This window comes from Apium graveolens, chromosome 3 (genome assembly GCF_009905375.1).
Source record: "Apium graveolens cultivar Ventura chromosome 3, ASM990537v1, whole genome shotgun sequence".
Lineage (NCBI taxonomy): Eukaryota > Viridiplantae > Streptophyta > Magnoliopsida > Apiales > Apiaceae > Apium > Apium graveolens.
The window spans coordinates 21,461,705-21,486,666 of NC_133649.1; the positions used below are offsets into that span (position 1 = coordinate 21,461,705).

General features: G+C 36.9%; 1 protein-coding gene across 1 annotated transcript; it reads right to left on the bottom strand.

The window, feature by feature from the left end:
* Positions 1 to 3,018: 3,018 nt before the first annotated feature.
* Positions 3,019 to 9,071, bottom strand: LOC141711951 (putative zinc metalloprotease EGY1, chloroplastic). The gene is made up of 10 exons (XM_074514685.1): positions 8,534 to 9,071; positions 7,052 to 7,510; positions 6,775 to 6,915; positions 5,818 to 5,919; positions 5,255 to 5,466; positions 4,926 to 4,976; positions 4,419 to 4,488; positions 4,026 to 4,094; positions 3,438 to 3,488; positions 3,019 to 3,325 (listed from the first exon to the last, which is right to left on the bottom strand). Exons 1-10 carry the CDS (start codon positions 8,888 to 8,890, stop codon positions 3,167 to 3,169), a joined length of 1,671 nt encoding a protein of 556 aa, XP_074370786.1. The 5' UTR covers positions 8,891 to 9,071; the 3' UTR covers positions 3,019 to 3,166.
* Between the last annotated feature and the right edge of the window lie 15,891 nt (positions 9,072 to 24,962).

Below are 24,962 nucleotides of genomic sequence, written 5' to 3' on the forward strand. Positions count from 1 at the left end.
ATTTTTTGGGCTCTATAAACACACAGTTGGGGGTTGCTATAAGCAATATATATATGGTGTAGCGAGTAGTTCATTTTTTAATATGATTTACTAATACACTAAAGCTAGATGTAAATAATGAAATCGGTAGATTTGCGATTTAAGAGCCGTCAGTATAGCACTTAACTAAATCGAAGGAAAGATTTTTAGTATGTTTTTAAGATTGTCATTCCCTTTTTTCTCAAAATTAAAAAAATATTGTATGTACAAAATTTTTTTACCAGCTATTTATTTAAGAATTAATCGATTATATTTATGATTATATTTATTCGCGTTTCACGTGATTTATTTAATTTTTAAAATTATTTAAAAAATTGATAATAATTTGATAGTTGTTTTAGAGGTTATTTAAAAAATTATAACAATTTACCTTAATAATTAGTTGGAAGAATACTCTTAATATATATCTAAAAATTTTAATAATCGTAAAAATTATCGTGAATATGAAAAATAGCAGTTACAGTATGAATGGAATTTTTTCAATCAAAAATTGTAAATTTTAAAAATAACTAAATAACATGTTAAAGACACCCCCTTATTATACATGCTCATAATTAGTCTAAGGAATTATTTAATTAAAGTATTATTTTATTTAGCTACAATTTAGTAAAACAAATAATTATATTTTTTAATTTATTTATTCAATCATAAAAAAGGTCGGGTATGTTAAATTTAATAGGATAAAAGTGTTTGTTGGTTAAATTTAATATGCTTGGTTATATGTTGTTTATTAATATGATAAAGTAAAAACTTGTTTTTATAATTATATATATAAATTCTAGATGTGAATCGAAAAAATAATATATTTTCATAGGTAGATGATCAAATGAGAATCGCCATGAGAACTAAGAACTCGAATTACCAAACTCAAACTCAAATTACTAAAATATAATATATGTATATGTGTAAAAATAGCACCATAACCATCACCACCACTCACCACCACAACCACCACCACTCAACTATTACCAAATTATCGTCGTCAATAACACCAATAAATTTTACAACCACTAAAAACACCACTGCCACCAAAATCAACCCATCGTAAGTAAAACACCATCGTAAGTAAAACAACACCACCATCATATTATTACAACCACCAAATCTAAAATTAAGTCACTAAAATTTAAATTACAAGCACCACGAAATAATCAAATTAAAATTTAAAATATTAAAAAAAAATTAACATCATCACATATAGAATCACCAAAATTCGGGCAGAATCAACAAAAATATACAAGTAAATAATCAAAAAATCTGAATCTAAGATCATAAAAATACAATTAGATTCCAGCATGTGATGACGATGTCATTGGAATTCGAGTTTATGATTGAAAGTAACTAATAAAAAGATGATTCGAGTTTGAATTTGGTGATTCTGCCATGGGTTCTTAGTTCTCACCATCATAAAAAGATTCTCAATTTAACACTTCCCTACTTTCATAACTTATCACGACTCACTCGTTGAAATGGATAAATGAATTCTAAAAGTTAAGAATGTCTTGACTACATGTATCTGAAAATAAATTGAGATGTTAAAATTATAGCTACACATATTTATAATCTTTAATTTTCATATCAAATTAAATTTTAGAATCTAAACTTTAAATTTATATAAAAAATTTATTTGTTTGTCAAGTATAAATAGTTTTGTCACCTTAAAATATGTATAAAAAAGTCAAACATTAATTAAAATGGGATAGAAGGAGTATGTCATTAAAAAGGAATCAATATAAATGATTTTAAGTCGTCATTTCACCTAAAAATAATATTTTTTATAATAATATTTAGTAATATATTATATAAAAATTAAAAATATAATGGTTAAGAAAAGTTTATTAGCTTTTATATAGATAAAATAAATAAATAAAAAATTAAATTTCATGTATAATTAAGTTTAGAGGTTATCTGAAAAATACATTTTTAAATATTTTTTTTCCAAATATATGACTTTTTTAAGTTTTAATTTGCAAAAATATAATTTTTTAATTTTTTTATAAAGATAAGATTTCTATAACCAGATTTAAGCTCAAATGCAATGTAATATCTCAAATACAACCAAAAAAATATCAAACTTTTTTCAGAATAAGAAAGAAAAAAATTACATATGTGGTTAATTTTGGTTGCAAACCATATTTTCGCAATTATTTTGAAAATATAGTAAAATCTTTAAAAAAAAGTAGCATTTTTGATAATTTCTTTCTTGGGAATATATCTAATGTTACACTTTGAGAGCAACTTTGCAATTAGGACTACACAAAGGTTCAAGACCGGACCGACCCGAATCGAAGACCTGATTATAAAAGAAAAATATAAACCTGACCGGGAAAATCCGGATTAGACCTGGACCGGACCAATTTGGACCGGACCAATTTGGACCGGTTTAATTAATATTTATATAAAATTCTAATTTTTATTTTAATTATGAATTTTCTTTTAAGTTTATATGCATAAAAAAATGTGTTATCAATAAAAAAAATTAAAATTAAGTACATATCTTATTATTTTAAAAGTAAATATTAATTTTTAAATATATGAATATCATATGAAATACAAAGTTTAGTAATTTAGAATGTAGTGTCTATCTAATTTATTATATTAATGTATCACCTATTAATTTGGATCATTAAAATATGATATTGATGAACTTTTTAATATTCATATATGACCTCTTAAGGCGGCTTATGGCGAAGATAAAATAATTACATACATGAATTGGGGTCTGGACAGGATTTTTTCAGGTGTTGGACCAGATCAGATCGAAAACCGGATTTTTTTAATTTTAAGGACCGGGGAACATAACCGATATGTTCGGTCCGGAACCGGGTCTACAGGTCCTGGATCGGGGATCGGGTTACAGATGCAGACTTGTAGACTCGGACCGGTTTGGTTACCAGTGCAGACCGGAATTGTATGCAGCCTGCCTGCACTTCCCAAATTGTTCCGTGTATTTTTCAGTAAAAATATCTACAGGCTAAGTAGTGTAAACGAACGTACAGCTGTAGCATCATATACAGTGGGAACTGGGAAGGCACATTACATGTATCAATATTAATACTTGAGCCATTCCAGTACATCTAATTTATCTTCAACTGGAACCTAAAACTGGCTTTATTGTGTATAACTATCAAAATGTGGTTACCAGACCTATACCAAGCTCCTCGGCAAGCTCATCCCATACTGGAAGAAGTGTTAATGCAACAAGGAAAATGAAGATTGCGAGCACCGTCTGTCTCCAAGTTCCAACCTCCGAAACATCATTAAGACATGGTTTCTCTGGTGTTCTCTGTGCGTGTAACATTGTTATGAATTATGCATACAAACTCATATTCAACGATTCCCTTTACAAGATATTATATTTCAACCTTAGTTTTTAGCATAAAAAACACTAGCCGTACCTGACAGATAAGCACATATAATCCCCAAGGAAGTGATAGAGGGCCACCTAGCTGAAAGGAGTAAGATTTAAAAAATCAGTACGAAATAGCGACTCACCTTCAGAATCTCAAATTGCTTGGATGTATAGCCTACACTCTACAGGATGTAGATATATACAATTATACATCCTTCAAAGTTCAAAGCAACGGGCAAGTACATAATTAATCAAAACATACTAACATCATGCATCCTAGCTCCAAGCCATTGACTATTTTAAACAATGTCAGTAGTAAATATTTTAAGATGGTGCATTAATCGCCTTACATCTCAGACAGGGAAAAAGTATTCATGAACACTCAGATATGTTAGTCATTGTTAAAAACAAGGTTTAGACTAGATAGCCAGCCAGTCAACAAGGATTTTTTCCTACTTCTAGTATCGCCTAGCCGTATAAATCTATGCTTGTAATTAAAGATAAGTTTTTGGTATAGTTAGCAAGACACGGAATCAATAACTTCCATATACAACATTACATATTAAATGAAACTGAATTCAAATACAGAAATGCTAGTATCAAGAAAAAATAAACCAAGTGAAAAAAGACATACCACTCCCAATCCAAGCAAACAATAGGTGGTTAAGCCAAATCCAACCAGTGAATTTTTGCCAAAAGCTCCCTGTCAAACATAGATAATTGATAGTTCACAGTTTGAATTTGAGTTATTCTCAGTAATTAATAAATGAAATGTTACATGGAAATAATAACTCTGGACTTTTGGCTGGTTTCATATGATTTTTGTTAACTGCAAATGCAGTTGGAAAGTAATGATATCAGACAATACAAAACGGCACTGTTGTTTTTCATAAAATCTGAAGTAATATTTCACAGTCAACTTAATAAAAAGTATGATTGCAGCCAACCGGAAAGGATGCGACTTTAAATGCAGTTTTAATCTCCTCATGCTATGGTACTAATTTGAACAGAAGAACAAAATTAATACCTGCACAGCCCTTCCGCCATCAAGGCACCCGACTGGAAGCATATTTAGAGCTGATGTAGTTAAACCACACCTGTATAGAAGACTTGAAGTTCAGGATAATTTTACTTGCATGTATACACATTACTAGCTCTATCCTATTTCATTTGCAATATTCTTCTATTTTAGTCGGTGTAATCAGTTAAAACATTTCCTTCTAGGAAACATTTCCATTTAAGATTGAACAAACTACTCTATTCCTTAGTCACTCAATAAGTATGTGGTCCTTAACACTCTGACTGACCTAAAACTAAACCATACTTCAACTACTCATTTATTAAATTATTAAACTCATTATCAAATGCATGGGCCCAAGATTCACATTGAACCACATTTCCACCGTTAAATTTGTAGTATAATTTGACATTTAAATTGTAGCCAACTATTGTTTTCCAAAAAAAATGGGCACTGTCAGACATTGCAGACATATCAAGACTGGAGGATTAAGAAAGTGGTCAAAAGTTAAATTACCAGCCTGCGATGACAAGAGGATGGATTGGTACTGTAGCAGCATGCATTGTTCTGCAATTTATATAGCAACATGTTAGATATCATGTCAGGAAAGGATTCGATATGACTCTAAATAACATCGAATACCTAACAAACTTTATCATTAATTTGAATGTATATTCTCTAGCCCTTATGTTATCTATTTTTGGAGAAGAAACAGCATTAAAGATCCCTGTATAAGCCAGCTGTACCAACTTAAAGCCACTTGGATATTACAAGCAGGACAAATTTGATTTTAATTGAGCCCAATCTACCAGTTTATCAACTGAAGTAAAAAAAAAAAAACATACGCATAACCAAGACTAGCTCTGCTAATGAGACCAAGAAGCAAAGACCCTTGAAAGAGCATGCTGGGAACTTGAACCATATCTCGTGCTGCATCTGGATTTGATGAAAGCAGCAGTCCAACAGCAAACATCGAAAACGACAGAACGGCACCAGCAAATGGGCCTGCTAGAGAAATGTCGACTTGTGTCTTTCGATCAGGAAGAATAGACTTGAACTGCATGGATTATAGAAAGAATTATTAATATACATTATACAGAATTGTCACTGGTGACTGGTACTGAAGAGGTGCAAGCTGATCTAAAGAAGATAGCAAAGAAGTGCTTATAGCAATATTCCCTTCCAATTATTGTGCTACCTAAAAGGATATAAGAATTCTCCCAAGATTATCATGCTGGAGGAACGACAATTATTCACAAGAAGTCATATGCAAGGGGGTATAACTTTGAAGATGATTTCCGAATGTAAATCAGATCAGATAGTTGTTCCAGTAGATTTAGAGTAAGTAAAAAAAATCTACAGAAGGACTGTGAGGAAATTTTCTAGAGCGGGAAATCAAAATTCTTACCTGAGTTATTGCACCAAAACTTCCAAGAGTAATATTGGGAATAAAGAAAGGAATGCTCAATTTGACATTTTTCGGAAATGCTGCAAGAAAATGACCTACTTCCTGCAGGAAAAAACTCCTTTTAGGTTCAAATGCAACAGCAAACATAATAGGAGTTAAGACGGATAGAGTTTTGTAGAGACAGATGCAACGGAAAGACAGAGAACTTAAATTTAACCTGCAACTATGTTTAGGTACTCCAGAACACATCATAATAAAACTAGTGAAACTACTTACTGGAACAAGTGATGACATTTTCTATGATCTATATAACTAGCATGTTCTAGCAAGTTAGGGAAGCAAATAGATATGTTTAATATGTTATTAATAATTTATAATTAAAACTAACTATTAGAACAAGAAACTGAATATTTGGGTGCAGGAACTGCAAAAGCTATTAGAACAAGAAACTGAATATTTGGGTGCAGGAACTAAAAAGCTACTTTTAACACTGGCTAATGTGCAAACGACATGTGTAGGCATGCAAGGCATTTGGTCAATAAATTAAGTTGATGCACGAAAGTGCAAAATAAACATGACAGCCTAGTTCTGTTAAATCTTGGAAACCAACGACATCAAAAAGCAAAAGTGAACAAAAGTCATATTTAATAATTATGTACTTGGCCACCTGAGACCTGACAACAGAAATTTTCTTAATTTCTGCACCACAAACTATACCATATTGACTCTGCAGCTAAAGAGTGAAACTCTCGACGTGGATCAGTATACCATATAAGGTAAAGAATTGTACTGACATGACATCGACTGTAATCCATGAGCTCTGAAAGCAAAAGATCCAGCTAGGTACTAGAACAAAACACAAATTCATACATGTCGGTAGACTACAAGGTATAACCAAATTGTTTCTTCGGAAAGGGACCTAATATAAAAGAAGCAATTGGGAAGAATGGTCCTCACATGAAATATTTGAACCCCCAACACTCCATATGCCAGGGGTAGAGCAGACTCCACAAAAGGGTATAGAAGCTGCATATCTGGAGGTTCAATGGCATTAGGATCTGTGAAGTACTTTACTACCTCTGGAGGAAGCCGATTAATCTGCATAACAAATTTGAGCATACATACATTTTTGAGTTATAAAATGAATTTATTGAGTCAGTATAAACTGCATGTGTACACCCACACTCAAGCAAAAACAATATGGATTAGGTAACACTTAAGCTGTTGGCCATACTTGAGATGCAATTCCAAGCTCCACAGAGGAACCTATGGTGAGTAGGAACAACAGAAGCGCGATTACATACTGCCATAGTGTTGTTGGCCCTGGTTCTGAAACTTCTTTCCGCAACATACCAAAGCTGATTCGAGGCCCACCACGCGGATCTGGTCCTTCTGAATTAGGTTCCTCCACCATAAATAAGTTATACTTATCGCCCATTATTTCTGCAAGCTGACTCTGAAGCTTTGCAAAAACATCTTCCCTGTTGCCTCTAAGATTACCAAGGAAAAGAACACCCTCACCCAGGTCTCCAAATGGCTCTTCTCTGGTCACCCAGAAGGTGGAATATCCAAAAAGCCTTTCCTTGATAAGCTTTACATCAGTAGGATCGACCTTTTCAGGTCCCAGCAGTTCCATCAATTTAAACGAGTCAACTTGAAAACTATTGTAGGATGGCCCAACAAAATTTGGAGGCTGAGGTGGAAAACACTAATGCATTAGATTCATAGCATGGCATTATTTCATAATCAAACACATGGCTCAAGTAAAATCTAATGCCACTTGAAAAATGATACTGGCACTGACTCATAGATCAAAAATGTTAATATCTCTGTATCAAGGCCCAGGACACAGATGCAAATACACGTAGAATTGATCATTGTTCAACTATACAAAACAAAACCATAGGCTACCATTTAAGGCCCACTCAGCTAATATCAAATGCTGCTCAAGTGCATTAACTAATCATAATCATTTGGGGGCTTATGTGGCCTTCGCGAACCACCCAACTTACTTAAATTTGGGCCTAGGGCCTATGTACTTCAGCTTATTTAGAATTCGGAATTCGGTATAGACTCAAAATCTCAATTAGGGCTCAGGATTTGACCCGAGTTGTTGGACCGAGTTCGAGTACGATTTTAAGACTCGGTTTACAAATGAACCGAGCTTGTGCATGTCAAAACTCAGCCATAAATCTTGCAAGCTCAGATAAGGGCTCGTGAGCAAGGTCACTTGGTAGGGTCCAAAGTACGTATTACAATTATTCATGTATAACATTTAACCAAAAGCACTCTATGTACTTGAATACATGTGATGAATTTTAAATATTTACACCTCTTTTTATAAATTGCACAATTTATATCATATCAATTTATCAAGAGCTCATGAACATAGTAACAAGTTGCTGATGACCGTAAACAACATAAATGACAGAGGCGCAAGCAAAGCGCATACAAACAACTCATTTTCCTTCGAAACAAGACGAGCTTGAACAACATCTTAAGACCGCCTATTTTGAAACCAAACTCAGTTCAGCAGGATTACAAACCTATAAAGCTTACATTTTTTTTTCTTCAAAATCTTGAATAAATCAGTTCAATCAAAGATAAGAAAGTAAGTAACACCTACAATTACAATTCAGCATGTGCTATGTAATTCCCTACTTTCCAACACAATATAATTCAATCAACATTCGAAAATCACGAAAAATAAACTAACCCCTGAAGTAAATGAAACAGCTGATTTATCTTCTTTACTTCCACTCTCCCTCTCTTCCTTCTCCACTTTACTTGACTCCACAGTGGCCAAGTTTGAATCTTTACTCAACTTTCCTTCTTCTCCATCATCATTAACACTATTATCACTATCATTATTAGAATTAAAGCACTTAAAAGAATCAATTACAGCACTACCCTTTTGGGGAAAAAATATATTTTGTCTACACAAGAAACAACTATTTGACAAGAAACTTTTACTTCCCAAGATTGTAATAGAATTACTAGTAATAATGGCCTTTGGTCTTCTTGGGAAACTCAAATTTAGAGTGCCTAAAGTGCAGCTTGTGAGAGTTCCCATTGCAGTGGCTCAGACCACTGTAAATGTGTGTTAGTTTGTATGTATAGCTTGAGAAAGAGAAGAATGGGTGTTTGATTTTTAAAGGATGGAGAGAGATGAAGAAGGAATAGAGAGAATCATTCCTTCCTGTTGTTCCTTTGGCTGTGATAAACCCACCATATCTTCTTTGCTCGCTTAAAATTTTGTTTAAACAGAATTTTTTTTATTTTATTTTACAAAATATTATCTCTGACAATTTTTTATATATAAATGTTTTTTTTCCAGAAGTACAGTACTATTTTTTTCACCTTTGCGGCTTTGCGTGTGCAACTTTCCGTTTTTTGAACGTTACAACAAAAATAAGAGTAATTATCAAAAATGCTACTTTTTTAAAATTTGTTTACAATTTTATCATTTTTTGAAAAAGGTCCTCTTACTTTTATTTATTTTCGTTCCAAAGGCTTTTCTTTATAACTGCTCTCTTTTAACATTTGCTCTCTTTTAACATTTGTAGATTTTCTGACTTTTTTCCTTGTAGAGAGTCGATTATCCGGAGAAACTTTGACGGGGGAAGAGTTGTTTCCTCTGTTGCATCTGTTGTAGGTATTTACCTCTTTTCCTTACTTTAGTTTTGTAGGTTGTGTAATTTGTTCTTTTCCAATTATGAGTCAGTCGGTGGGTAGTGGTGGTGATAGTCGGTCCTCTGGGTCACGTTTAGCGGGTTGAGACCTTTAAGTTCGGTTCGGACTCCAATGGGGGCTCTGTAGGTTTCTCGGCGTTTGGAGAAGACTTTGAGATGATTGGAAATATGAAGGGGGAAGATGCTAGTGATGTTTCAAGTACCGAAAAGAGTGGTGATGTGACTTGATATTTGATAAAGACGTGGGGGCGATGATTTTGGATAGTAAAGTCAAGTTTTTTAGATCTCAGTGACCTTACAATGCTGCTAGTATATATCATAAGGTTTCCTTGTATATGGCATTTTTATCTGGGTTTTGCACTTTGTCTGATGGGTATACTGTGACTGCACCTAGCGTCGGCGAACGGATATGGGATTCACCTCGCCCTGGTTTACAAGCTGTTCCAGACTTGTGGTTTGCGTATGGCTTTAGGTTGCCTATGCATCCGTTCTTTCTTTGTGTGTTGAAGGTTCTGAATTGTATATCACCAAACTTGGTGCTTCAGTTGAATGGTGTAATTGCGCGTTGTAGCGAGCTTGGTATGGAACCTACACTTGACCTTTTCTTCTCGTACCGGTTGAAGTCTACAGGGGCTCAGGTGTACTTTGATGCCAAGCCTGGTTGTCCAAAGCTTGTGAGTACTCCCTCGTCAAATACTGGGTGGCACTCGAGATGGGCGTGGTATGAAGGTTATGAGGTTGCTGAAGTGTCTCCGTGGAGTCGATTATCCTCTCAGACCCTGAAGGTTCTTAGTGAAACGGGGTCTATGACAGCTATAGATTTGGCTGAGTTTTGTGGTCATGTTTCACGATTCAAAACCTCGTCATTTTCGGATATTCGGTTTTTATGTAACCACTGTCGTAAGATAAAAAGTTCTTTTAGGCTTGTAATCAAAGTCTTGTACTTTTTTGTCCTCTTATCTAATGTTCCATCTTGTATTTTTTGACTAACAATTTGCTTTTACCTTTCAGTCGTTGGTCCGAAGCTTCGGTTGTTGGTAAATTCTCAACTGAAAATGCCTTCTAAGAGTTTTTTAAAGCTATTGGCTAAAAAGAAAGTTGGACTTGGTGCTTCTGGTGTTAGCAATGTTGGTGAAAAGGAAGGTGAGTTGGAAAAATTTCATGTGGAAATCGGGGGCGGTGATATGCCTGATGAGCTGGGAGTTGCTGTGAGGGACCCAAAGTTAAATGTAGTCTCAAAGGAAAAGAAGAGGCACCGTGACCACGGGTCTTCTCGCTCCCACCATCATAAGAAGCATAAGGATGCTTCAAGGGTGGTTGTTCTTGAGGATAGTGACCCGGCGTCGGTGGGATTGACAGTATCAAAGAAAGATGGGCTAGATGGAAGAGTTGTTATTTCTAAGGATGGAGCTTTGGATAAGGGAAAAGAGATTGTTACTGTTGGCATGCCTCAAGGTGTCGAGGTTTCAGGACGGCCAAGGCCCCATTTCCTCGTAGCTTGCCGCGAGTATGCCAAGAAGGTTTTCTTTTCTCACTGTGCATTTTCCTTTTTTCTGTTTTCTTTTTAGTTGTTTATGATTGTTATTTTGTCTTTGTTTCCTTTACTTTTGCATTATTTCTTTTCTTGTAAAAATAAGTGGATTTTTCTTATTTTTATTGTAGATTATGTCAGAGCTTGAGGCTGTTGAGTCTAATAACTTGCTTGTTGACGTTGACGAAGTGTCGAAGCTTCGAAGTGAGGTACTTGACTTGAAAAATTCAAAATCGGCTTTAGAGGGTCAGTTGACTGGTCTGACCCGTGACCAGGAGACCAATTCCTTGAAGATATCAAGTCTGATGCATGAGAATACGAACCTTTCTAACGAATGTAGCTCATTATCTCTTACTGTGAAAAAACAAGTTCTTGACTTGGCTGAAGAGAACTCAAAGATTACCACGTTGAAGGTTGAACATGGAGAGGCGTTGCAGTCTGTTGTTGAGGCTCGAGACACTGTGAAAAAAGAGCTTGGGGAGACCAAGGATGCATTGGCCTTCTTAGAGGAGGAGTCTCTTCAGCTTTTTGAAGAAGGTTATCGTGAATGTTGAAAGCGCATGGAGGCGCGAGGTTTCGAGGTGGCCAATGATCGTTGGGAGGATTATTTGAAGGAAGAACAAGGGAGGATTCAGGGTGTTGTTGGAGTTGCACCGGTTATTCCTGTTAACGAAGCTGCTGATGTCGAGGATAATGCTTAAGTTTTCCTGGATATGTCCAGGTTATATTTATGTGTAATATTGGTTTCTTTTAATTCAGACTTTAAGTTTATTTGGAATGTAGTTGTAAGGATTTTATAAACCTTTTGTTGGATGCCATATAGCTTTGGCGGTTTTTGAATTTCAATCTTCATATGTCAAACGCTTTGCGTAGTTTTTCCGTTTATTATGCAAAGGCCTTTTTGTTTCCTGTTGATATTCTTTTTTGTAATTATTGGATCCCTCCTCTTCTTTTTAAGGGAAATCTCCATTGCTGTGTTGCTATATTTTTGAGTTTCAGTCTTGGGTTTTTGTTTGCTTTTGCAATTTGCAAATTATTCTCTTTGATAGTCGAGTTAAGCCTGCGAGGCTTTGTATTTTGACTATCTTTTATTTTGACGTTGTGAAATTGGAACTTTGCGTATTTGTTTGCACCCGTTTTTCTTTTGTTTAACCCTTTGGTTCCAAGATTATTGAATTCATGTTGGCCTTTTTGTTTGTTGTCGTGGTTATACTCTTTGTCGTTAACTCGTTAGTACTTAAGGAGAAATTTGGTTTGATAGATGGCGAGAAAGCCTGATTTTGTAGATATAGAAACCCCAGAGACTCACATGAGGACGAGTTCTCGTGGGTATTTGAGGGAGAGATTACATAAATTATCATAATTTAGAGCGTAATAGCTGTCGATCTGGGTCCTTTTCTTGTGAGATTTTTATGATTAAAATTTCCTCAAGTGAACAGCATTCCAAGTACTTGAGATTGGCGAGTCATCGAGATGAGTGAGGAGGAATGTTCCTGGCTTGATGACTTTTGCTACCGTGGGCCTTCCACGGGGAGGAGAGCTTGCTGACATTGTTGGGCTGAGAGACTGTTGCTTCACGTAGAACGGGTCATTAACCTCGAGGTTTTAATTCTGTACTTTAGAGTTAAAGTATTTTACAGTTTTCTCTTGGTACTTGGCGATTTTGATATGTGTTGAGTCCCTGAGCTCTTCGACAAGGTCACGGTTGAGGCGTAATCCTTCTGATGACGCTTCAACATCGAATTTTTGAAGTCTTATTGATCCCAAGCTTACTTTTACCGGAAGGACTGCTTCTGTTCTATAGGCCATTTTAAACGGGGTTTGCCCTGTTGATGCCCTCGGGGCTGTACGATAACTCCATAGCACGTTCGGGAGTTCATCGACCCACATCCTATCAGCTTCGGCCAATCTTTTCTTGATGCCTTGGAGGATTGCTTTGTTTGTTATTTCTACCTGGCCATTACACTGGGGATACGCTATTGAAGCCTTGAAGTGTTGGATTTGGAGTTGCTCGAACGTTTGTTCTATCTCCTTGCCCACAAATTGGGTGCCATTATCAGTGACGACAATTCTCGAAACTCCAAATCGGAAGACTATGTGTTCCATAAAAAAGGTGATAACGTCAATCTCTCTAATCCGTGCTAGGGCTTTAGTCTCTACCCATTTGGTGTGGTAATCAATAGCGACGATGAAGAATTTCTTTTGCCCCGAGCTTCTTGGTAGTGGACCCACAAGGTCCATTCCCCACATGTAGAAAGGACAAGGCGAGGTTACTGAGGAAAGAGCTGTGGGAGGCCTGCGTGTAGCCGAGTTGGAAAGCTGACACGACTTGCACTTTCTGGTGAATTCTTCACAATTGTGTCGCATCGAGGGACAATAAAAGCCATATCTCATGATTTTGAGAGCCAGGTTTTTGCCAGCCAAGTGTTTTCCATAAATGCCTGTATGGACCTCTATCATTGCTAGCTCTGCTTCGTCTTTCCCAATGCATTTAAGCAAAGCTTTTGTTAGTGATCTTCTGTATAAATGCCCATTTTTCATACAGTAATTCCTTGCCTTGAAGGCTATTTTCCTCTTATCAGTCTCGTTTATATAAGGAAGAGTCCCTTGAATGAACTGAATTAAAGGTGTTCGCCAATCTTGGATTTGGGAAATATGATTTACGAGTGGTGGGGTCTCCGCAATGGATGAGGCTGCGAGGATCACCATGTAAACTGGAGTGGTAGGCTTATTGGCACTCGTGGTTGTTAGTCTTGATAAGACATCTGCCTAGTGGTTAACTGATCTTTCTATGTAGTTCAAGGTCCACAAAGGTATGGATTCTAAGAATCCTTTGGCAATGTATGCATAAGCTGCCATTCTTTCATTCAAAATTTTATATTCCTCCTTTATTTGTTTAACGACGAGTTGGGAATCGCAGTGGATTTCTATTGTGCTGACTTCAAGGAAGCGAGTCAGTCGGAGTCCCGCTATGAAGGCTTCATACTCGGCCTCGTTATTTGTTGCTTTAAACTGAAACCTGACAGCCTGTTGTATCTTAAAATCCTCTGGGCTTGTGAGAATAATGCCATCTCCTCCTACATTGGTGGTGGAGGATCCATCCGTGAACAGTGTCCAGGCTTTTTTAGTTTCTTTCTGGGGGATTTCTCCTTCTTCGTGAGAATCAAAGTTGCACTCAACAATGAAATCTGCCAAGGCTTGCGACCTTGTCGAGGTCCTTGGAGTGAAATCAATGTTAAATAGGCTGAGCTCAACTATCCATGCGGCTAACCTTCATGACATATCGGGCCGATGGAGAATTTTTCTATGTGGCTGATTGGTCATTACATTGATCAATCATCCCGAAAGTAGTGACGCGACTTTCTGCTGGACACTACTAGAACAAAAATGAGCTTTTCGATCCTGGAGTAGCAAAGTTCTGCATCCTTCAATATGTGACTTACGGAATATACCGGGAGTTGTTCAAAGTTGTTTACCTTTACTAAAACTGACGCAACGGTGGAATCTGTCGCGGACAGGTAGAATTTCAAGGGCTCGCAAGGAGAGGCCTTTGTTAGTATTGGTGGCGAGGATAGGAAGGTCTTGACGTCTTGAAGGCTTGCTTCGCAGTCGTCACTCCATATGAACTTGCTTGCTTTAGATCCATTCTTAATAGTATTAAATATTGGTAGGCATCTTTTTGATGACTGAGGAATAAAATGTCGCAGCACAGCTATGGAGCTTGTGAGGCTTTGGAGATCTTTTAAGGACTTAAGAGATGAAAATTCTTGGATTGCCTTGATTTATTTTGGATCGGCTTCGATACCTCGATGAGTTAGAAGATAACCCAGAAAGTTACCGCCTGTAAGCCCGAATGAGCACTTCGTTGGATTCAGACGCATTTTATGGGCTCGAAGCCGTGAGAATGTCTTGACAAGGTCAGTTACATGGTCCGAGGTTCGAACTGATTTTACTATCATGTCATCGACGTATATTTGCAAGTTGCGGCCGATCTGTGGAGCAAATATGGTATCCATAGCTCTCTGGAAGGTCGCTCCAGCATTGAGGAGCCCAAATGGTAAGACCTTATATCCAAAGACCCCTCTATGAGTTATGAAAACTGTGTGCTCTTGGTCTTCTTTAGCCAAATTGATTTGGTTGTAGCCTATGAACGCATCCATGAAAGATAGCATTTCATGTCTTGCCGTTGAGTCTACGAGTTGGTCTATGTTGGGCAAAGGATAAAAATCTTTCGGAAAGGCTTTATTGACGTCTGAGTAGTCAACGCACATTCGCCATTTTCCACTACTTTTCTTCACTAAGACAACGTTTGCAACCTATTTAGGGAATTGAACCTCCTTGATGAAGTCTACCTCGAGGATCCTGTTAATCTCAACATCTATAGCCTCTTGTTTTTTGGCAGAAAAGACTCTTTTCTTTTGTTTTATGGGGAGAGCTTCTGGAGAGATGTTTAGTTTATGAAAAGCTATCTCCTCTAGTATCCCTGGCATGTCTTTTGGATCCCAAGCAAAGATGTCTATGAAGTCACGAAGTGTTTGTATCAATTGTTGTTTGATATTTGATTATAATGCAACTCATATTTTGACTTTCTTGTCCTCGGAAGCATCGTAGAGGTTGACTTTTTCCAGTTCTTCATTGAGTTCGCAGTTTCTTGGTTTAGGTATCTCGATTATCTCTCTTGGATCAACTTCCACCACTTGGTAGACTTCGGAGGATTAAGTGGATCATTTTTTAGGAATGGAGTTTCCCAGGTAGCATTGTCATGAGGCCTCCTGGTCTCCGCATACTTCACCAACCCCGAATTCAGTAGGGAACTTCATTTTCAAATGGGCGATGAAGGTGATTGCCTTGAGGGGTCCTATGGTGGTTTGTCCTATTATAGCATTAAAGCTTGAGATTGCATTGACAACATGGAATTTAACCACACGCCAAATTTGATAAGGTGGTGAACCAAAGAGGGTCGGCAGGTCGATGACGCCTATGAGCTTAACTTCGTTCCCTGTGAAACCATAAAGAGGGGTACCTTTGGCTGTATCGAGTTTTCTATCACCCAGGTCCATTCTGTAATAGGCGATGTAGTACAGGTGGTCCACAAAACTTTCATTATCTACCAGAATCTTTTTAGCTGTGTTTGTGCCAATTTTAGTTATTATGACAAAGGCTTCTTGATGGTTTTCAATGATGTCGTCTATATAATCTTCATCTGGGAAGGAGATGATGGGGGTTGGATTTCTTCGAGGCCTCTTGGTCTCGATCCTGCAGACGTCTCGAGCATATAATTTTTTAGAATTGTTTGAGAATTCGCCTGCTGAATGCCTTCCTGAGATGACATCAATTACCCTGTCTAGATTATGGCGTTGAGATCTGTGAGACTGGGTGCTCTCGACGTAATGGGCCAATTATCCATTGCACACCTTATCTTCTATAAGATTTGTCAATTGAAAGCATTGCCCAGTCTCGTGGCCTGTGTCCTCGTGGAGATCGCAATACTTGCTACTCGGCGGCCTATTGTGAACATTGGCCTCAGAAGTCTGTAAGAAGGATCTGTTTTAAGGACTTCCAAAATCGTGGCCTTATCTGTATTTAACTTAATTGGTTCTGGATAGTCTATTTCTCTTGAAGCCAATTGTTTGTCTTCCCGAACCCTGGAACTCTCTGTTGTGCAATCCCGAGGCCTTTGGTATCCTCGAGGAGTAGGGGAATCTTGTGAGGCTCTAGAACTGCTGAAAGTGTTTGTCCTAAATCCAATCATGTATGATGAGTTAGGAAGAACTTTCTTGTATTCTTATTTGTTTTCATTAATATTAATAAAAGACTTGTTTTGGTTTTATTATGGGCTTTATCTATTTAAAGTGTTTTGAATAAGATGTTCCATAGTTTAGAGTAAAGCTTCTAGAATTATAATGAGATTGTAATAGTGAGATCTAGAAGATGATAACTTTAGACTTAAACAGTTCATGATAATATGATAACTAATCGGAAGTTAGTGAATCCACAAAGATTGGTACATACTATGCTTGCTCCCTTCAGGAAGATGTCTGTTCTCATAGGCATTTGTGTGGTGACACTATAGCTAGTATGTATGTGCTTATTAGGGAATAAGTTCACTGAAAATGACTCGATAAGTTGGACAACTAATGGAGATTACTCACATGTCAATAGTTATTCACTGAGTGATAGTTGTACAAGTGTCCTTAGACTTGAGATCGTTAAAGTCATCTTGTATATAATGAACTGTGCTTTGGTTTAGTCCTTAGTCTCAAGGACATCCATTAGGTCTATTCTGGGCATTGGGATTTGTGTATGGAGATAGTTAACGTCAATAGAGGATCTACCCCTTCCAGTATAGGAAGAGAATATTCTATGTTATTCTTAGTATGCGAGTTCTGGAATCTCTGGCCAGAGTGTATGAAATTAGAAAGGAGTTTCTAATTTGCATTAATATGAACTTTGCATTATGAATAAGGAATCATATGATTAAATTTGATAGGCCTGACACGAGATCCATGTCTTGTATTTAATCAGGATATTGTAAGGGTAGAAGGAATTCATTGTACGGTAACTAGTCACTGGCAGGTTCTTGGTATTCTAAGCAGTGATTTCATATTATCCGGATAATCACGATATGTTGAGAAGCATCACTCACGATGTAGAATAAATATAATTAATCAGTTAATTATATTTAATGAATTTTAGAATTCATATAAATAATAAATAGAAGGTTTATTATTATTTATTTCTACCACCGACTTAATATTGAACCTACAGGGTCACACCATAAAAAGATTAATTATTGATGAAGGTATTTTGAGAGAGCAAGTTATTTTCTAAAGAGTTTAGAAAAATGATAATGATTAAAATAGTTTTAATTATTATTTAAATATTTTATAAGATAAAGTGTGGGATTTATATTATATATATATTAATTATATTAGTGAGCCCTATATAAAAAATGAGATGAGAAGGGTTTTGGCATGCACTTGTGTTTTTTTGAAAACTTAGTTGCCACCCTCTCCTTCTTCATCTCTCTCTCCCTCTCAAAAGAAAAGGGCACCACTTTTATAAAGTTTCATCTTTATAAAAGCTTCATTGAAGAATTATTCTTGGTGAATACCAGTAGAGTGCTTCACACTCCGAGGAGCAACTGCTAGCATCCATTGTCATAAAGTTTCGATTTTTAAGGTATGATTACGATTCCTCCGCTCCCTTGATTTTATATGTTTTTTTCTATATGTGTGATACATGGTTTTATGGAATAATTGTTATATCATGCTTCCGCTCCTCCGTAAATTCCTTTAGTTGCGAACTCTCTCTGGCTGCCGAGGACTGCGATATTCTTTTTTCTCATAGTCTATAGGCCTTCGTGGACTTCGATTTGATGAGCCTTCGGGGAGCGGGTATGTTGGATGCTTCCCACAGCTTCTTGGAGAGTTAATCTATGTTCAATGATTTTGATCGCCGTCTATAAGGTCTTGGGTTCCTTTTTGAAAAGCTCTTCTAGTAGCTGACTATGCCTCGACCTGTCAATGCCTACAATAAGGTAGTTAACATCTAACGGGTCCACGAGGTATGTGATCTCAGCGATGTGTGCTCTGAAATGAGCCAAATATGCTCTCAAACTTTTATTTGAGCGTTGGTAGTGTTAGGTATTAATACAACACAGGGGGGGTGAATGTGTTTTGGCTTAAATGTTTACCTTTTGATCGACTTTGGCTTTAGCAGTTGGTTGTTATCAATGATTTAGTAGAATAGATATTAAACATAAATAACAATGCAAATATGTAAAACAAAGATCTTCAAAACTCACTTAATTTTATATTAAAAATCAAGCAGTGTTTTGCTACAAAATCTCTAAGTTCTTGTTTTAGAACTTAGCTCCTTTCTTGAGAGAGAATACAAGATTTTCTATCTAGATTATTGTTTCTTCTGACTAGAGGACCAGTGTTAACTTTATAACTCAGTTAACTGCTGGTTTATATAGAGGATAATAAACATGCTATTAGCTTTTCTAAACTGTCACTTGTCATTTCTATTTATAGAAAAGCAAATCTTCCATTTCTGGCTTAGCATATCTTTAGCATCCCGTGTTTACTTTAATCTCCTATGTCAGTTAATCTTTACCATTGATCTTGCACATCTCTCAAGCTGCTTTTTGTAGACTTGTCAATCCAGCTGTGTGAATTGTTTGTTGATTTGTAACCTTGGATATTGAACTGTTCTGCAATTCTGTACTTAGAGAAATTTCTTCACTTCGAGATCTCCAATTAAGCTGTAGAGAACTCGGCATTTCGATAGGCATGTTGGCTTGTCGATATCTCTGAAACTTCATTGTTGACTTGACTTATCGATATCTCCAATAGCATTTCCTGAGTTCTCGATAGACAATTCCTGAGTTCTCGATAGGCAATTCCTGAGTTCTCGATAGGCAATTCCTGAGTTCTCGATAGGCAATTCTTGAGTTCTCGATAGGTCTTTCTGAGTTCTCGAATGACTTCTCTATAACACTAATTATGTGACTTGTAGAGATCTTGACTTAGAATGTTTTTCACCAAACAGAATTATTCAACTTCAAGCTTCTTCATAATTCTTCTGAGGCATGATCTTCTTGATCTTCTTCCAGATATAATTCTTAGGCTTGACACTGTTTAGGGAAAAATGCTCCAGTCTGCTCCATTTACATTTTACAGACATTAAGTGTTACAAGTATGAATTACAGATTAAGGTTACAATACAACTAATCTTAGGGTTGGCAGAATGACTTAGTCTTGTTATGATACAGGCATGTCTTGCACAACAATCTCCCCCAATTTGTGAGAAGATTGCTTATCACAAATTCATGCATGTTAACAAGACTAACCCCAAGTTAAAGAATGAAAATAAAACAATACAAAAGCTGATACAATACTTGTACATTGAACATTTGACAGTTTACAATAATTAAGTAAAGACTGAGCTTTCTGATCCTTTCTCAATTATGTTCTTAATCTGTACAAGTATTTCCAATTTTTCTAGGATGAGGGTGTCAGTTAGAGCCTCTATTAGTTTCAGCAAATCTGGCTTAGGATAACTAGCTAACATCCCTATCCTGTATCTTGACAAAGAGCCAGCTTTTACATTCAGAAATTTTCCATCCTTTGATATTCTGCTCTTGCCTGCTACTTTCAACTCTTCTGATCTTCTGATATACTCATCAATGTCATGCTCATACTTTCTCCTCTGTTGAGGAGAGAGTTTGCAGTGAGCTTGTAGAAATATTTAGGCTTAGAGGTTTGAGGTTGAGCAGTTTTTGATGAGATTGAATGTGAAGGTTTAGCAATTGGTGTTTGGATATTTTAGGTTTGGAGGGGTTGTGAGGTATCATTATTTTGTCTCTGTCTCCTTCCACCCCTCCTTTGAGTCTCAGATCCACTTTTCTTCTCCTTATCTTTCTCACTATCACCGTTTCCACCAATTGCCTTGCTAGATTGACTTGAGTTTGAGCCAGAAGGGTTTTGACCATCTTTCTTCTGCTCATCATCACCCAAGTCATCTGTGTTGATTTGAGTTTTAGGCAAATTGGCTTCAGGGTTATCAATGTATCTCCTCAGAATCTTGATCATAGCTTCATCTTTACTAGTCTTCAATTTCTTACTTTTCAGCTCAGACTCAAGCACCATTATCAGTCTTCTGTTGGCCATGACACAGTTTTTGGGTAATTGGAAATATTTCAGTTGCCTGGTTGTAGAGCAGATATAGTGCACCCATTTGCTTGGATGTAGATAAGCTTCTGGGAATGCAGCTTCTTGAGCCTTCTTCAACTTTGCTAGTAGCATTTTCTCTTCATTTTTGATTATCTTGACCTTGTTAATCAAAATATCCACCTCAGATTCTCTTGTGGAAATTAGATAATTGAAGTTGACTTGCATACATCTGTCTACACCAGAATTATTAAGATTGATCACTATCCTTTTCTCCAAATACTGGTCCTTGACTGGGATCTGCAGTACCCTGATGAAATTGATAGTCTTTTAATAGTCTTTCTGTAAGTGAAGAAGTTGTTGTTGAGAGAGTTCCTTAGTCCAGTGAGCAAATTATCAAACTCTTGTGTCATTCCTGGACCTTGGGCAGCCATAAGGAGCCTCTCTTGTTCTAGACCTTGTACTTGACTTTTGAGTTTTGATTGTGCTAGCCTTGCATCTATCTCCCCCTTAGTCTTGGTGACAGGTATGAGTAGGGGAGTAGGAATCTTAAGTCTTACAGCTTCAGGCAATGCTGGCAGTGGGATATTGAGTTTTCCCATAATGGCTCCCAAAGTAACTACATTCTGCATTTGTAAATGCTTATGGGACTCCACTAGGGCCTGAATATCATGTTGTTGACTCTCAACCAATGTGGTTAGAGCTCTGACTTGTGAAGATAAATCTGAGTTGGAAGCTTGAAGTGAAGAAATTTGATCTTGAATTTCTTGTATTTGAGGAGTAGAGGTTTTGGCTGAGAAGGACCCAAAGTGTTCATCAACAGCTTTTCTGACACCCTCCATGAGAAGAAATGAAGGCTCATACCTAGCAGTATACATTTTATTTAGCTTGACCCTGGTATCATTTGAATTTGTGATATGAGCTTGAACTTGATCAAACAGGGCCTTGAAAGAACTCTTCATATTTGACATTTCCTTCTCAATGGAGGCCAGATCCATCCTTAACATTTGCTCAGTGAAAGACTGGAATTGATTCTTGATATCTTTTTGAGAAGGTACAATGTCATCCATCTTTTCCTTGATCAGCTTCCTGATTTTATCTTCATGTCTAGTTAATTTTACTTCAAGGGCCTTTCCAAAGAGATGGAAAGCCTTGAGTTGAGCTTTGTGCACATCTATGATGGCATCATAGACTTCAGGAGGAGTGAGAGATTTAGCATTGCTTCCCATGATAGTTATGTACTCCCTCCTGAATCTAGCCAAAACTTCATCCATTTTTGCCACATGGTCATCAGACAACCAGACATCTATATTTCCATCTTCTTCAGCCTCATCTACTATCTTCTCCTTCTGTTGTTCAACCTCTTCATTGAAGTATAGCAGTATAGCTTGATAGTCCTGGTTCCCCATGTCTAAAGTGAGCAATTGCTGAGAGAGATTGGCCAAGCCTGATATTTGATCTACCAACATGTCATCAACTGTAGAAGGATGAGCTTCCATACCTTGTAGCCATTGAGCCATGACATGTGATTGGCTGGATTGAGATGTGGATGACTGCTGAGAAATGTCCAGATTACCATCTGTGACTGAAGTCACAGTTTGACTCACAGATAAATCTGTGGTTTTGACTGTTTGTTGTTCACCACATGTAGTGGGAACCTCCATTGGAATTGGAGAGGATTTAACTGGATTACTGTCATGTATACCAGCCTCAAACCTTTGTGCACCTTGCAGAGCACTGTCACATAAATGTGATGAACTTGCCTCTCCCATAACAGGGTCATTGGCAATTGTACTCCTAGCTTCAACTGTCAAGGCAATTTTAGCTAGGGTTTTGAGGGGAGTTGTTCCTTCTAGAGGAACCTCCAATTGAATTGGAGATGATTTAGATAGCTCTCCCTCAAGAGTATACCCTCAAACCTATTCATCTGTGAAAATGATTGTGCACATGAAGGTGCAAGAGTGACCATGGGGTCTTCAGTAAAAACTGATGAAATCCCCATGTTTGTGATGGTGTCATTAAGGTCTACCCCAGCTAGTAGCCTCTCACCATCTAGATGTTGGTTCTGGGTGGTGAGTACAGTTTCATGAACCATGTCACTTGACTGTTGGTGCACTTGAGAATCAGATTCAAGTGCTCTATTTGATGAAGAAATTTGAGAGATTAGAGAAGTGTGCTCAGGTGTGAGTGTTGGCAGCTCCCCCTGAATGGATGAGGGAACTTCAAGTGATGTACCCTCACTGTGTGTGCCATCCTTATTTCTTCTACCATACACTCTAGGTGCAGGTTGTGCTGACTCAGTACAGGATACATTGGGGTGAATGCTCTTTTCAATAGATACACCCTGTTGAGAGAATGCATCTAGTAACTTGTTGTGCATATGTTGTGTACTTGATGATTACATAAACAAAACACCTAAGTAGATTTTACTTAGTGAAATAATATAGCACTCGACGGATAAGAATTATAGTCTCGACGGATAACTCATTATAGTCCCGACGGATGATGTCTTATTATCCATCGAGTGAGTAGCTTATGTAATAATGAGTCTGTAGCACATTTCTGCATACACCTTTGTATAAATTCTGTAGTAGCATATAAGTCATGTTGACTTTAACTAGATATGCAGAATAGGTTGATTAATTGTACATAGATGATGTCTTGTAATTCTGTATAAATGAATTGAAGTCAAGTGCCAAAATAGCTACCGACGGATGATTAACAAAGCCATCGACGGATGATCAAATAGCTATCAACGGATGTTCAATATAGCAGTTGATGGATGATCAATGAAGCCATCAACGGATGATCATAAAGTCGACGGACGATCATGTACTCAACGGATAAAGAATTCAAATATCAGTTGACAGTGACAGCATAATCACATGCGTCGAAGTGTATGCAAATGGAATGAGGAAGCCTATTAACTGGGTAAAAGAGAACAAAGTAACAAAGCATTAGACCCGATAGTTTTTATAATGATCCTGTCTTTTGACTTTGTAATCTTGGTAATATATAAACCAAGAAGTAGCAAATAGAAACTAAGATCTAAGATACAAAAAGTGAGAAATATTTGTAAGCAGAATTATTAGCATTTCTCTATATTCTCAGTAGTTCATATTTGTAAGCAGCTGTGAGCATTCTTGCACACAGAGTTCTCTCGATATAATATATATATCTCTGGTGGAATTATTTAAATCCACCAGAAAGTTTTTAAAGACTCTTGTTTTTAATTACTTGTGTTTTGGTTCACTTAAGTTTTTATTCCGCATTGTGCTAATCAATACACTTATATTTATATTCGAGTTTGAACATTTTTATTTTAAGAAAAAGGTTCAAGAATTTCATTCAACCCCCCTTCTGTAATTTTTGCTATATTGTCAAGGGACTAACATAACTGTTTACTCCCCATTTGTTCAACTGTGCCCTTTTGGGAGGACACAGAGGTGTTTTGAGTGGTCAACTCAGGTAACTTACTCTTCTTTGGTTTCTTGACCAAGGGTGACTCTGGTTCAGTTTGAATTGTTTCACTCTCATTTACAACAGCAAGGGTTGGTTCCTTTCTCTTCTTTTTACTCACTTCAGTCTTTTGAGAGACTAAAGTGGTTGGTTTGCTAACATCTAGTGGTTTAGAAGAAGGGGCTGCAGCTTTGGAAGGTCCCTGTTGGTGTGCCTGTGTTTGTGCTTTCACAGGCTCAGGAACCATAGCTGAACTAGCAAATTTAGGAGCCCTCATGTCTGGCATAGGGTAAAGATAAGTCCTGAATCTCTCCAACATAAATGGAGTGATTTTAAGACTTAGACTCACCTTATTCTTTGAAGTAAGTGAGCCAAATATTATTTTGGACACTTGCTTACAATTGCCAATTCTACTACTATCAATACCAGCTAACAAATGTATGTCATTTACTTTATGAGCTAAAGTAGACATAATAAACCTTGGCAAAAAGATTTCCTTACCACTATTCTTCAAAGGCGTAGTAAGCCTGGTAGCCAGCTCCTCCAGAATTAGAGCCCCAACATTCAGATGTCTGTTGTGAGCTATTGAGAACACCAGCTTCTGCACCACACTTGAGATGTTGTCAAAGCCAGTTCTTCTGCAAGTGAAAGCCCTCACTACAGAATCAAACACAAAGGACCATTCATTCCTAAGGTTTGTCCTGTTCAGGCTTGCCAAGTTGATTGAGCTACTGTAGTTGATGAAGTCCATGAATTCACTCAGCTCATCTACAGTTGGTATCTCTC

Coding starts and splice junctions, on each gene's coding strand:
- LOC141711951 (XM_074514685.1), bottom strand. CDS start 8,890: ATGGGAACTCTCACAAGCTGCACTTTAGGCACTCTAAATTTGAGTTTC. Junction 6,916..7,051: donor AGCTTGGAATTGCATCTCAA/GTATGGCCAACA, acceptor TTTGTTATGCAG/ATTAATCGGCTTCCTCCAGA. Junction 5,467..5,817: donor GTTTTGGTGCAATAACTCAG/GTAAGAATTTTG, acceptor TAATCCATGCAG/TTCAAGTCTATTCTTCCTGA.